This window comes from Formica exsecta, unplaced genomic scaffold (genome assembly GCF_003651465.1).
Source record: "Formica exsecta isolate Colony F162 unplaced genomic scaffold, ASM365146v1 scaffold82, whole genome shotgun sequence".
Classification (NCBI taxonomy): Eukaryota; Metazoa; Arthropoda; class Insecta; order Hymenoptera; family Formicidae; genus Formica; species Formica exsecta.
The window spans coordinates 2350142-2363666 of record NW_021853592.1 but is presented as its reverse complement, the minus strand read 5'-3'; the positions used below and the strand labels follow the sequence as shown (position 1 = coordinate 2363666).

Sequence of the window (13525 nt, the reverse complement as noted above, 5' to 3'; positions counted from 1 at the left end):
ATATATATATTTTTTTTTTCAAAGCTAAAGCGAAAAACAGGTTTCTCGGTCTAATTAAAATAATTGAGAAACGATAAGAGAATCTCATACATTTTCGAAAACGTTCTTATACAAATGATTTCCCGGATATTGCTTCATTATATTTCATTTCCCATTGTTCTGCCCATAATTTCTTACTTCTGTAAACTGATTATCATTTCTTCAAATTGAATATAAAATGTAAATAGATATTGTGTTATCTTTCTCGTTTCTCAGTACATTGTCTTGCTCTTGATAATGCCCCGACAATTTCCTAAAAAAAGATCCATTTACACATTTGTTTATTAAATTACAAAAACATCTCGCTTTTTTGACGAACTTGGTCGTTCTATTCTTGCGAGGAACGTGTGTTGATTTGAATCGCAAACTCTTTTTACGTTTCATATTGCATTCGTTCTTTGTGTTACAGAAACGTCTCACTCGATGAATTTCATCATGCCATATACGACGAAATCGTCTCGCAAGAGCCATTTGTGACTCGGTTCGCAAAATTGTCCACATCGGGCAATAGGCGAGGAATGGTCGAGATGCTTGTAGACATGCCCTATGTAGCGGGCCTGAAACCGAGCGCTTTGTATCAGGGTAAGAACGACGCACAGGCCGCACGGTTGTACGAGAGATCGCTCAAGGCGATGGCAGCTGAATCTGGGGACGAACACGCGGAGGAAATTAGAACGTGTAATATTCTCACGAAAGCACTGTTTGCGGCCGGTGCGAACGGTAGAGTGTTCCTAGATGCGCTCTGCGAGAGCGCCAGGCGTTCCTACTATCTGAACGCTTACGCGAGCTGTCTGCGATACTGCGAGTGCATGCTGGCGCTTCCTACGAGTTTCTATGACGACTCCGAGGAGAATGTCAGGTACTTTGTGCAGCGTAGAAAGGAATGCCTGCAGCTAGAACGAGAGTGCTCCCGGAAATTGGAGAGAAACGCGTCCAGAAAACGGGGCGAAAAGAAGTCTTCTTTCTCTTCCTCCTCATCCTCTTCTTTGTCGCTTGGGAAACGCGCCGCCGTAACGCCCGCCGTCGACGGCAAGCCGCACGACTGCTTCACGAGTTGTCCGGATAGCGTCGAGCTGCGTTTCGACGGGGCTAGGGGCCGGCACCTCGTGGCTACAAGAGACATCAGACCGGGGGCTGTACTCATTGTCGATCGGCCGTTTTCCTTTAGCACGGACGCACCGGCTCTCGGCAGGAATTGCTTGCATTGCCATGCCACACTTAAATTAGAAGACAGCGTTAAAATCCCGTGCCGTAATTGCCAAAGAGTTAGTAGAACGCATGATTATACTCGCGCATGCACGTGCCATATACATATCAGCAACATCCCTGCAAGTTTTTGTTAATTTTTCTTTTTCATACCCTCATCACCCCCTTTTGTGCATCCGAATTTACACGCTATAGATATGATTCCTTCAATATAAATTTTTTTTTCGCTTTCTCCAGGTATCTTTTTGCACAGAAACGTGTCGCAAGAAAGCGTGGGAGATTTATCACCAGTACGAGTGCTCGGTATTTGATTATTTCTTCGAAAATTCGTCAAACGACAGATGCCAGAAAACGTCTCACCTCTTGTTAGCCTATCGCACGACAGTTGTACAAGCGTTATCGCCGCGAAATAGTGCGGAAACGGGGCATATTTTGAATCCTGATTTCTTACAATATCATGCTAGTAAAAGTATCGACGAGAACATCAGTAAAGAATACACGAAATCAGTATCGACACAGACGTATAATCCTCTTGATTACCGAACGGTATTCCAATTGGAGACTCATTGTGCCGATGTGGAACCTAACGTGAATCTCATTCGCACTATTCAGGCGATCTTCCTCGCGAAATGCTTGATCTCCGTTCTGAGCAAACTAGATATCATCTGTACAAAGGAAACGTTTATTCCATTGGCTGTGGCTATGCTGCATCATTTGCAGGCAATTAATTGCAACGCATACGAGATTGTTGAGAACGTTCACGAGGAAACGACGCGCGTTTGGGAACCCAGAAATATCGGTGGCGCGATTTATACCACAGTCAGTCTAGTGAATCATAGCTGTTATCCCAATGTGGTTCGTCATTCTTATCCCAATGGTGAGCGGTCCGAAAAATTGATAAGGAAGATTATCTTGATGCAAGAAATTTGTATGGCGTTGAATAAATTATCTTTTTACAGGAATAGTCGTAGTCAGAGCACTGCGTTTTATCGGCAAAGGATGCGAGATACTCGATTGCTATGGGCCTCAATTTCTTAGCGAGATCAGATTGACTAGACGCGAACTCTTATGGAAGAAATATCGATTTCTATGCGAGTGTGACGCTTGCACGCAAAATTGGAAATTTCCACTGCCCGAGACAATGTATTACAAATGTACAGCGTGTTCCGGACCAACAGATATCTCAGTGGTAAATGCGAACGTTTCGCAGAAAGTGGCAAATCAACAATGTACTAAATGTCAAAAAATGATCGATCTAAAAAAGCTCGAGAAACAACTTCGTAAATCGATTCAAAAGAGATTGAACGCTGTCGCTAAAATGTATCAGGGGAATTACAAAGATGCGATCCCTTTGCTATATGAACACGCATACTTTGTCAATAAACACTTGGTTGAACCTAATATCGAAGGTATCAAAACAGAACAGTGTATCGTCCAATGTTACAATTCTTTCGGCTTAATCTCTGTATAATAATTTCCGTGTCTGCTTATAACACATATAATCATTTATAAATAGTTTATTTTAAAAACTACTATAAATGATTGTTATTTAAATATAGTAGTGAAATAGAGTTATTTAATTTTGTTGTTGTCAGCTTTCCCCTTTTTACACAGTTTTGTAAAAAGACGCGACGTATATAATTCGCATAAGAGTATACTTTCAGCTATTTTAGAAAAGATTTATAAACATAGAAAAACAGAAAATGTTCACGGCACAATGTACTTCATTCTTAAGTGCATTATCATTAACAATGCAAGGCAATGCAAGATTAGATTAAATGATGAAGAAGCATATAACTCCGTGTAATAAAAACATAACAAAAAAAAAAAAAAAAAAAAAAAAAAAAAAAAAAAAAAAAAAATAAAACAAAAAAATTATTACGAAATTATTCCATTTTTATACAATAATAAGTCAGAGTATATATATATTAATGATCAGTATATAGAAAATCGAGCTTAAATTATATATCTTGCAAATCAAATAATAATTCAACATTGTATAAATGCGCGTTTTATGTATGATATTATGTGCTTCCTTCATGCTCGTACAATAAAATTAAGTAATGAAATATATCAGGACCATTGCTTCAATTATGATACATATATATCTTACTTGCATGAGAAAGATAAGAATTATGTACAGTGGTCCATCATATACATTGGTAAAGTACATCCTATAACTTAGTTCATTAAAACACAGATGTAATACCTAAATTCAACTAGGATCCAGTGGTTTAGGCGGTTGATTACCACATATGCGTCTCCCTAATTTCACTAATAATGTGATTGGCTTGGGTTAATGCCTGTAAAACAAGAGCAACTGTTAGAGATCAAAATTCAAATCAAATAAATTTATGTAATCTTTTATAATACCTTAAGCATGTCTGCTGTTTCTTTACGTCTGACAGCGATGTGCTCGCTTTCGATTAATAGGGCCTCAACCTGATCCGATTTATACAAATGTGTGACAAGTTCACTTTGTAAATTATCTTTTACATAGTTGACTAGAAAATGCATAACAGCCTTTGGTACACTATCCTGAATAGACTTTCGTACAATATAAAAGTATGATCTTATGAGCCTTTCTGTAAATAGAATCAATGAAAGTGATTAAAAGATTAAAATTAAAATTTCTTTATATATGTATATGACGTTTAATATAATACATATCTTCTTACCGATAATATCACAGTCCCGTTGTTCACGCTCGCTAAGCTTTCGGGACGTCTGTATTGGCACTGCAGGGAGTAGATTTACTGGTTTTTGTTGCGGGGATGCTCTTTGTAATTCAATCGCTGAATTCGGATGCGGGGAATTACTATTTTCGCGCATTCTGACCGGAGAACCATCCATCGAACTAGTCGACTCCGTTCTTCCCTGGAGTAGTAAGTTAGTTAGCAGCCAGTGATTTTGCTGTCCTTGCTGCTCCTTAGTCTGATCAGAAACAGAGTTCTCATCTTGATTATTGACTGATTTTTTTATAATCTGTTACAAATATATTTCATTATTAATTACACAAACACATCACACAAAAATTAGAAATGGTGTGAACGAAATACTAAATAACTTGATAAACACGCAAATATTGTTATCTGCATTTAAATCATTGTTAGTTCCAAACAGAGTAACTTTACAATAATGTTAATCATATACATAGAACGAATAAAATTTCAAAAAAACATTAAATAAAAATTTATTATTTACTGTGTCATTGGTGATTATGGTACTGGATGCTGAAGGTAATCGTTTGTTGTGCTTCAGATGATCTACATCAGTATCCTTTAATAAGGACGACACAAATGCTGCATCTTTATGAAAATCGGGATGCTTAGTATTAATATACGCCAATTCTATCGCCACCAAGTTCTCTACCTTTTTTTTTCAAGAAATCAAGTTATTAAATAAATATTGAAAGAACATACAAATATAAAAGTATATAACAAATATTTTACCATTGAATTGGTATGTGGGAGCCGTCTACGTAGTAATTGTGTAACAACATCGACAATACGTTCGTGTAGTTTAGGGAAACGCAGCATCTCCTGCTGCACTTCGGTGCCACAATGTTGTATTATACTTTGCATTTCTTCGTGTACGAGCTCTACGCATCGTAACGAAGGATCCTCCAACTTTCGTATTTGACGTTTGACTAGCAACTCAAAGGAAACTTCTGGCACGAAAAGAGCCGGTCTCGGACCGGTTGCATTGCGAATAGCGGTTAGTATGTCCACTTTACTGAGGTCCGCCAGCGGATTAATTGAGTCAAGTGTTCTGCCAAACGTTTCATGAAATATATAGCAGATACGAGCGCCGCCACACAGCTCTGTAGTTTCTATGTTTCTAGAAGTACCCTCTATCGTAGCGCAATAACTGTTTGCAAATTTCGTGATTATTTGCAATAAGGTTTGGCTTTTATCCTCGACGTCTCCGCCATAGGAATTGAGCAGGGTTTGATATTGCGCGACCATTGTATTCACTCTGTTCTGTTTTCAAAAAACACAAGTTCTACCAAATTATGTTCACTTTAGTAGATTCTAACTATACTAGCCGTAATTCGACAACTATTAACATTATTACCTTCAATTCTGGTAAACAATCCCTGATATGTTGCATAAGTAAACGATTGAGAGTTTTTGCTAAGTAAGCAGTCCCATTTCTGTTTGCCAATGTTGGATATTTCCGTTGCAAGAATGTGGCTTCATCTTTCAGTGCTTCCTGAATACTCTTGTTATTCATTATATCTTGCTGAGAACGATTAACAACGCCTATAATACCTAGTTTAACTGGGATGACTCTACCACATAGAATATCTATGGCATCGGTTCCTAAAAAAGAAAAAAAAGGAAATGTATTTAATGGCGTTATACAATTAATACTATGTTCACGACAAAATTTAAGATCGTGGAAAATTAAATTTACCAGCATCCATGAGATCTAATTTTGTAACGACAGCTAGCGTTCGTCTGCCATCTGGATCAACATCTTTACTTAACTTTAAACTCTCACTTGTAGCCATATCAGTATTGGCAGTGACAACTGCTAAGATTATAGAATTAGGACTACATATGTATTTTAATACAAGTTCACGGATCTGACTCTCAATGTCCTCTGGTTGGTCACCCACTGGTACTTTTGTGATACCAGGTAGATCTATGAGTGTTAGATTAACAACTGACATCGAGTATATTTTAAGATTAATCGGTTCTGGACAGATGCCTTTGTTTGCGCCAGCCATTCTATCAGTTTCGGCTTCAATTTCTGCACGAATATCATCGAAATTTTTGTAGATTCTGTTCTTTGTGTGCAGAAACATTCCCCATTCCTCCACATCCAGAGTACCATTCTCCGCGCTTCTATGTTCTCGATCATCCTTTGGCGTATACACAAGTTGTAATATTAATGGACGTCGTGTGACAATACCAGTCCCTCGAGGTAGAAAGGAGCGTCCCACCAAGCTCTCTATTACAGATGATTTTCCAGAGCTCTGAAAAACGCAATATTTGTTATTAAATCATCATTGAAGAATGTCTATAGGTTATCTCATTTGGATCCCTTTTCTGGAGCAAACTCTCAAAATTCATTTTAGAAATAAAGATATTAGGATATTGATAACTTCGTTTTTCGTCTTTTGATTACAGATACAAAAAAAAAATAAAATATAAAGGAAAACTATAATATTCATATTATTTTGATTTGGGTATTAAAAAAGCTACAATATCATCTTCCTCAACTATGATATCTTTCGCGCGAATGCAAGACTAAAAAAATCGCGAATTTTATAGAATGTCACTGATCGCCATTACATTATTCGTGACAGAAAAAATTTAAATATCCATCGAACGGTGAATGATATATCGATCTGTTCCTTCCAACTGTACTCCGCAAACTTTTCTCCTTTATTTAAGCTCTGTATTTATCTCATTTTAACAACGCGGAGTGTCCGAACGAGAGGAACAGAGCTGCTATATTATTACAAATCAAAGATAAAAGAGAGAAAGAAAGGGAGACTCGACTAACCTGCGTACCCAGGACGACGATTTGTGGCAACTGTAACGCAGTAGCACCGACGGTATTAAACACGTCCTGCAGCTTGTTTATCACAGGTATCAGAGCTTCCATGCTGGGAATAATAATAGATAATGAGCGTCTAGAAGATGAATCGATCGAAACGATCGGTCAGTCGGTCGGTTAGGACGAGGCCGGGTGCAACAACTCGCTCCTCTCGAATCGTTTCGATTTGGCCCCCGCGACTCTCCTCCACCTACGACAACCACGGTATTGTTCCGTATGACATATGACGTGTGACAGCTGTGGGGGATTAACAGGCACCGGTCGATGCGTCGACGAATTTAACGTCCAAGAGAAAACCCCGACTTTTCGCTCCAAATCACCACCGGAATAACGCACACTTTGACTTCGACCCCTCACCCTTGCTCACTCACACCCCCTTCCCAAGCTCCATCCGCACACGCATGCGCACTGTCGATCACATACGATACGTATGTGTGTACGTGATATGCATGCGACGTAGCAAATCGCGTACGAAAGACACTGGATAGATCCATTGTTTCTGTTCTTGCTTTGTATTCGAGCCGTGTGTTCGAAAAAGAAATTATTTCTATTATTTAACTTTAATCTTTCCTTTCTTCTCAAATCTATTAATACGAAAAAAGGATATTAGTTTTAGCGCGTTGGTATATTTATATTGGCGCGTATTCTTTCATTTGGCGCCTTTTTAGGCGCTAAAAACAGCGGTTTATTTTTGAATATTGACAACTTCATTCCGTTCATTTGTGTAGAAACGCGCCGATGGACACGCCGGACTGTGATGTGATAGACAACATTTGCATTTATTTAAATCATCTCTAAATATATATACGTCGCGTCTCACGAGATATGTACATACAATATATATACTCATCGAAAATTAATCGAACGCGAGCGGATCGTTGGACGTTTTGACGGTTTTATTTTACGGATCGGTACTTCGTTTTTTTTTTTGCTCGGAAATCGCACAACTCGTTCCTCTTCGTCGATCGTTATGTAATTAAAATTATTACATAGTCAACAATTACATATATAATAAAATGTATGTATATATTGTTCAATTTACGTAATCGGATAGAATCGAATTATCTTTGGAATCGTCTACGATTCAAGAAATCGCGCAGTATTTGCGCGGTTATACACATGATGGCGATTATCTTCTTCAAATATGTCGATCACGTAAGTAAAAAAAAAAAAAAAACTCGAGGAATATGAGAATTCTTGTCCGAAAATTACATAAAATCACGATCATGAAACTATTTTTCTATACAAAAATTTGTTTACATATGAATTTCATATGAAATATTTTCAAAGATAAAAATGTGCCAGAAAATATAGCGTAAAGAATTATATCAAAATGAATGCATTTTTGTGAAAATAATGCGATTTTATTAAGAAAATATTTTTCATTCTGCCGGTGTTGTGTCATTAAAATGTGAAGAAGTGATTAAGATTAGCTTAGTTAGATTTGCTTGATTCAATGAATAATTTATCTCTCTCTCTCTCTCTCTTATATTAGAGCAATTTAATCACGAGGTATGTATATAGGTATTATACCTCGGCGATAAATTGCACGCTTATTCGAATCGAACGGATTACGTCATATTAGATATGTTCAAAAATCTTATCCGTGAATAGAGCAGCATTTAATTGACCAATCGGAAAGGATTTCTTTAATTGGCTAATTAAACGCTACTTTGCCCCATAGTTAGATTTTCGAACACTCTCAATATTTAGTTTGGTTCCGGATATAAGACGTCGCTGACGTTAGATATTTCAAACAACGAAAGTTGTGTAGTTCAGTTCGGTTATGTATAAAACAGTTTAAAAATCTGGCCTGGATTACAATACGCTTCAAAAAGAATATAAAGAGACTGTATTGTGTTCCTAAAGAGACAAATATTTAAAAGAGAAGGCGAAGAAGACAAAGAATTAATTAGATACATAACCATACAGAGAAAAAAACAAAAGTTTCAAACAAGTATTTCAATCAATTGTTATTTACGAATCCGAATTGAATTTGCGAATGGGAATCGATTTTTTAAACTTTTAATTTATGTATACAAATCCATTACAAATACATGTAAGTAAATAAAAACTATATATGATAATATGTAAGTGTTATAAAGAAAACACTAGTGAAATTAATACTTATTAGAAAGATACGTTTGATTTTCGACTCACATATTCCAGCTACAATATAATTTTTATCATAATTATTATATCTAGCCACAACACATCTTTGGAGATTTGCAACACGATGAACTTACCACGAGTGTATTTTGACATAACTGCAGATGATAAGCCATTAGGACAAATTGTAATACAATTACGTCCTGATGTTGTACCAAAGACATCAGAAAATTTTCGTGCACTATGCACAGGAGAAAGAGGCTATGGTTATAAAGGAAGTTATTTTCATCGCATTATTCCCAATTTCATGTGTCAAGGTGGTGATTTTACACATCACAACGGTACAGGTGGAAAGTCAATCTATGGTGAAAAATTTGAAGATGAAAATTTTGAACTCAAACATACTGGAGGGGGTATATTATCGATGGCAAATTCTGGTCCAAATACAAACGGCTCACAATTTTTTATCACTACTATAAAAACACCTTGGCTAGACAATAAACATGTTGTATTTGGCAATGTTGTTGAAGGAATGGACATTGTAAGAAAAATTGAAAGTTATGGATCTTCAACTGGTAAAACATATCAGAAAATTATGATAGTAGATTGTGGTCAATTATTTTGAACACTGTAAGGTAAAAAAGTTTATAAATTATAAATTTAATTTATAAAATAAATTTAAAAAATATGGTTTATACATTTATTACGTTATTATGCAGTTTGTAACTATATTTAAAAAAAAAAACAAGTAAATTAAGTCTTTAGTTACTAATAAAGATATGTAAGATTACATATGTCTGTGTGTATGCATCTATATGTTGTGTGCATCCACAATAATTATATATATTTATAATAACCAAAGTAGATTTTTTTTGGTAATGAAATTATTTTATATCTCTTTCATTCATAATATTTGAGAATTACAGTACACATATACTATATATATTTTGCAATCTATATTTAAAAAATTTCATGTGACATTCTTCCCATAAAGTTGATGAACATACTTCTATTATATGTGTATGTGTTAATATATAATTCAATTTAAACATATAGAATAAGCATAAATAGTATGATAGATTATAATATAATTTTTATGAGTAACTATATGTAGAGGATAGATAAACTTATCATAACTTTTTTTTAATGTGATATATTAATTAGAAGTTTATTAATATTCAGATATCTTTGTTTCATACTTGTACAAAAATTGTACAAACGTTTTAAGTAAAAATTTGCTTGTCGCAACATACAGATTCACACACAGATATCAACAAAAAATATAAATATCTTATGTTTGAACGAAATTGATATATTTCCTAGTCGATACATATCGGTAAATTAACGACAAAGAATGTATTGAGTTCTAGAATGGATGCAAATATCAAAAATACGACGTACATCACGAGACAGATGATCCCGACTGTTCGATTTAATTTGAATTTGTTAATAAGTAAAGCTCCATATAAGATGATTAATGTAGAAAAGAGAGATGCCGAACTGTATACTAGTCCCTGAGAATTGATTTGAACGTAATATTGTCCGGGTATTTTCGGTAATAGCGTAGCTTTTATAAACCATGGCAATCCGAGACATAATAAGACATCGAATACGTTTGATCCGATCGAATTACTTATCCCCATAGCTCCGAGACCTGTAAAGGATTTTTAGTATCTACATACAAAGTACTCTTATATATAAAGTATAGGGCAGGACAGAAATTCTCGTATTTCTAACATCATAGTCTAATAGGGCCACAAATAGATAAGGTGTTTACCTTGATTTGTAACAATAACACTTGAAACTGCCTCAGGTACGCTCATTCCTGCCGCGAGAAACGTTAAGCCCATAATAGAATCAGGAATTCTAAAAGTATTGCCTGAAACATATAAACGTGACATGAATCATTTCAAATAATATAAAAACAAAATGATATTTAAAAAATTTAGAATGTCTTTAAACATATCCACATACAATATTCTTCTGATGTTTTGATGTCATGTTATATGGAGTATAAATTTTATGCTTCAGCATTTTAAGTTTGTTTCGCGAAGTTTTTGTCGTGGTAGCAATTTAAATAAAATATTAAATATATATTCAATAATATGTTCAATGAAAACGAAACGATACATACCGATGACAGTGATGACCCATCCAATAATGTAGGATGTAGTCGCGATCCATATTACACACATGAAAAACGTAACAGGATAGCAGAATCGTAACCTGCTTCTTCTGCAGTCGGGAATAGTAATGAGTAGTACTAGATTAATGGGCCAAGTGATTATCCACCATAATTTCTCACACGTCGAATTCGGCCAAGACGTCATATTTACTATCTCGACTAAAAAAAAGTATATAATACATTTTACGTTACTGTTTTCCATTTGCGTCATAAATGTACAAGAACTTGTATTATTAGCGTGAATATGTCTGAACAAGATTATATAAAGATGCTGAGTGCGAAATAATAGTGCACAGCCTTATATATACTATCGTACAATATTATCGCACATGTTACTAATTTTGTGATACATACGTGATTCGTCCGGCTCACTCGAACTCGAAAATTCACAAATCTCCGTTTCTTTGATCAAGTCTGTCAGATTCAGGGAATGAAAGATAGCCAAGTATGAGATTATATTTCTTACGAGTAGTTACCACAATCCCTGCAAAGAGATATGTGGATTAAAATAAATTGACAGGAATTTATTCTGTGAAATTAAACTCTCCTAATCCACGAAGTCAGACTTTGAGGGGTTTTTTTGCCGGTTCTTTTTATTTCTTCATACATCAAGCACCATTTTTTAATGGTCACAAATTTGTTAACTTTTAATCTTTTATTTTTTCTCTTTTTTTTTCTCTTTTATTTTTGACGATTCATAGGATAAAAATCAATGCGACTAGACATTATTAAAAGTAGAATAAAACAAAGTTTATTCCTTGATAGAGAAACGAAAAGGAATTAAAAAAATATCAGGAGCACACAATTCCTGACTTCTGAAGATTAAAAATTTATTACTTCACAGAATGAAATTGTATCAATTTTTTTTAATTCACTTATTTTTTTTGCAGAGACGATAATAACAAATTATATTATATCGATATCTTACTATTCGGTAGAAGCAGGGGGCTCTCTTCGCAGATATTTCTATATCTTTTCTTTCTAGATGTTACTCGATTTATGAAATTGCTGATACGACGATTGAAACACATTGCTGAAAAAGATGAGTGTGAGAGCGATTATTTTTTAATCGTTTAAGTATTCTACATTGTTCTATATTATAATATCGCGGCAAACAATTTAATTAATTACTTACTATTAAAACTCTCATTTTAAACAAATTATAAAACTAAAATGTTATCTAAATATTCCTATGATTACTATATACTTTCAAAATTGGAGCAAGATTGAAATTCGTAATTTTTCAGACTTGTACATTAAAAGGAAAACTTTAATTTGCGTCCATTCTGAAAATTCATTCGACGTGTATTACCTGTTATGTACAGAATATAACAAGCGACGAGGATGAGCGCCTCGTACCACTCGATACGTCCGTCTCGCAGAGTCAAGATCAAGAGAAGAACTGTCAAGGCATACGCCAGTGTATCGCGCGACACGGGCCATCCCTCTAAATGTAACACCGATCAAGAGAAGAACTGTCAAGGCATACGCCAGTGTATCGCGCGATACGGGCCATCCCTCTAAATGTAACACCTGGATATAATATAAGGTGGATATAATATAAGGATTAAATATGTACGACAAAAAGGACCGAAATCGCACAAAATTGCGTCAAAATTTATACAGCGCATACGTACTTTGTTGGCAAACAACGCGCAACACGCAGGTACCGCCAATATGTTGAATACCGCGGAACCGACGATAGTGCCGACTCCCAAATCACCTTCCGTCACGAAGGTACCAATAACGTTGATGAACAATTCCGGACTCGAACTCGCAGCCGCCATCACGGTCGCGCCGGCCACATCCTCGGTGACATTAAGCTCTGCCAAGAGATATCGTTCGTTTTATTTTAACGGCACTTTATTTTGTCGCGCGAAAGATAGAAAGAGAGAGAGAGAGAAAGAGAGAGAGAGATCGCGAAAAACCGAATAAAAAATAATACTATAAAATATAATAGAGGATATATGCATTATATATACGTGAAAATGCGGTCAAGTCGGAGAACAATAGTCCTTCAGTTATATACTCACTCTCGCAAATTTTCTTAATAGAGGGAACGAAATAATCGTCGCAGACAATAGCAAGTAATAAAAACAGATAGATAGCAATGACGAAGTGGATTATTATAAATCCTGCCTGTCTTTGCTGCCGCGTAAATCCGTCGGACGGGAATTCTTTGATTGCCGGTGGCGTGCAGTTGTAACTATCGTTCCCTTGTTGTTCCAACTTACTCGCCTGTAGCAATTTACGTCCTCCTAAAATAAACAGCGCCATGAGCGAAAATGTAAAAAAAATTGGATTCTTCCTACAAAAAGACATTTTATTCAGACGATAATTTTAAAATATTATTATTCTTTCTAAAACGCGTAAGAAAGGAATGGAGAAAAACAATATTCCGTATTCTAATATATA

At 35.5% G+C, this 13525-nt stretch overlaps 5 protein-coding genes across 8 annotated transcripts in view; 3 read left to right on the top strand and 2 right to left on the bottom strand.

The window, feature by feature from the left end:
- LOC115244444 (SET and MYND domain-containing protein 4-like) overlaps positions 1-3120 on the top strand; it is a 4478-nt gene extending 1358 nt beyond the window's left edge. Inside the window, exons 2-4 of the mRNA XM_029822082.1 lie at positions 449-1304; positions 1483-2122; positions 2205-3120. Coding sequence (XP_029677942.1) covers positions 449-1304; positions 1483-2122; positions 2205-2716 — 2008 coding nt within the window. The 3' untranslated portion in view covers positions 2717-3120. The remainder of the gene's footprint in view (positions 1-448; positions 1305-1482; positions 2123-2204) is intronic.
- LOC115244443 (dynamin-1-like protein) lies at positions 1123-7200 on the bottom strand. Of its 4 annotated transcripts, none has more exons than XM_029822079.1 (9): positions 6763-7200; positions 5665-6229; positions 5323-5570; positions 4698-5228; positions 4450-4617; positions 3924-4230; positions 3619-3830; positions 3455-3548; positions 1123-1256 (listed from the first exon to the last, which is right to left on the bottom strand). In XM_029822079.1, exons 1-8 carry the CDS (start codon positions 6862-6864, stop codon positions 3492-3494), a joined length of 2190 nt encoding a protein of 729 aa, XP_029677939.1. In that variant the 5' UTR covers positions 6865-7200; the 3' UTR covers positions 1123-1256; positions 3455-3491. The 4 variants fall into 4 exon arrangements, with proteins under 4 accessions (XP_029677939.1, XP_029677940.1, XP_029677938.1 ...); XM_029822080.1 differs by having other exon boundaries at positions 1131-1149; XM_029822078.1 differs by lacking the exon at positions 1123-1256 and having other exon boundaries at positions 3156-3548.
- Positions 7201-7326: 126 nt separating this feature from the next.
- LOC115244449 (sodium/potassium/calcium exchanger 3) overlaps positions 7327-13525 on the top strand; it is a 20785-nt gene continuing 14586 nt past the window's right edge. Inside the window, exon 1 of the mRNA XM_029822089.1 lies at positions 7327-7971. The gene's annotated coding sequence lies outside the window, so the exon portion shown is untranslated. The remainder of the gene's footprint in view (positions 7972-13525) is intronic.
- On the top strand, positions 8497-9617 carry LOC115244453 (peptidyl-prolyl cis-trans isomerase). The gene is made up of 2 exons (XM_029822097.1): positions 8497-8875; positions 9022-9617. The coding sequence occupies exon 2, from the start codon at positions 9053-9055 to the stop codon at positions 9548-9550; it is 498 nt and encodes a 165-aa protein (XP_029677957.1). The 5' UTR covers positions 8497-8875; positions 9022-9052; the 3' UTR covers positions 9551-9617.
- The window catches only part of LOC115244448 (sodium/potassium/calcium exchanger 4-like), a 5748-nt gene continuing 2024 nt past the window's right edge, over positions 9802-13525 (bottom strand). Inside the window, exons 2-9 of the mRNA XM_029822086.1 lie at positions 13144-13368; positions 12748-12935; positions 12423-12570; positions 12039-12143; positions 11465-11524; positions 11060-11269; positions 10703-10804; positions 9802-10579 (exon numbers count right to left, since the gene is read on the bottom strand). Of these exons, the coding sequence (XP_029677946.1) occupies positions 10245-10579; positions 10703-10804; positions 11060-11269; positions 11465-11524; positions 12039-12143; positions 12423-12570; positions 12748-12935; positions 13144-13368 (1373 nt within the window). The 3' untranslated portion in view covers positions 9802-10244. The remainder of the gene's footprint in view (positions 10580-10702; positions 10805-11059; positions 11270-11464; positions 11525-12038; positions 12144-12422; positions 12571-12747; positions 12936-13143; positions 13369-13525) is intronic.

What these genes read in the sequence shown, in the direction of transcription:
- LOC115244443 (XM_029822079.1), bottom strand. Translation starts at nt 6,864, where the DNA reads ATGGAAGCTCTGATACCTGTGATAAACAAGCTGCAGGACGTGTTTAAT. An exon ending in TCGTCGTCCTGGGTACGCAG is followed by an intron (nt 6,230 to 6,762) that starts GTTAGTCGAGTC and finishes TGCGTTTTTCAG; the next exon opens with AGCTCTGGAAAATCATCTGT. An exon ending in TCCCACATACCAATTCAATG is followed by an intron (nt 4,618 to 4,697) that starts GTAAAATATTTG and finishes TGAAAAAAAAAG; the next exon opens with GTAGAGAACTTGGTGGCGAT.
- LOC115244453 (XM_029822097.1), top strand. Translation starts at nt 9,053, where the DNA reads ATGAACTTACCACGAGTGTATTTTGACATAACTGCAGATGATAAGCCA.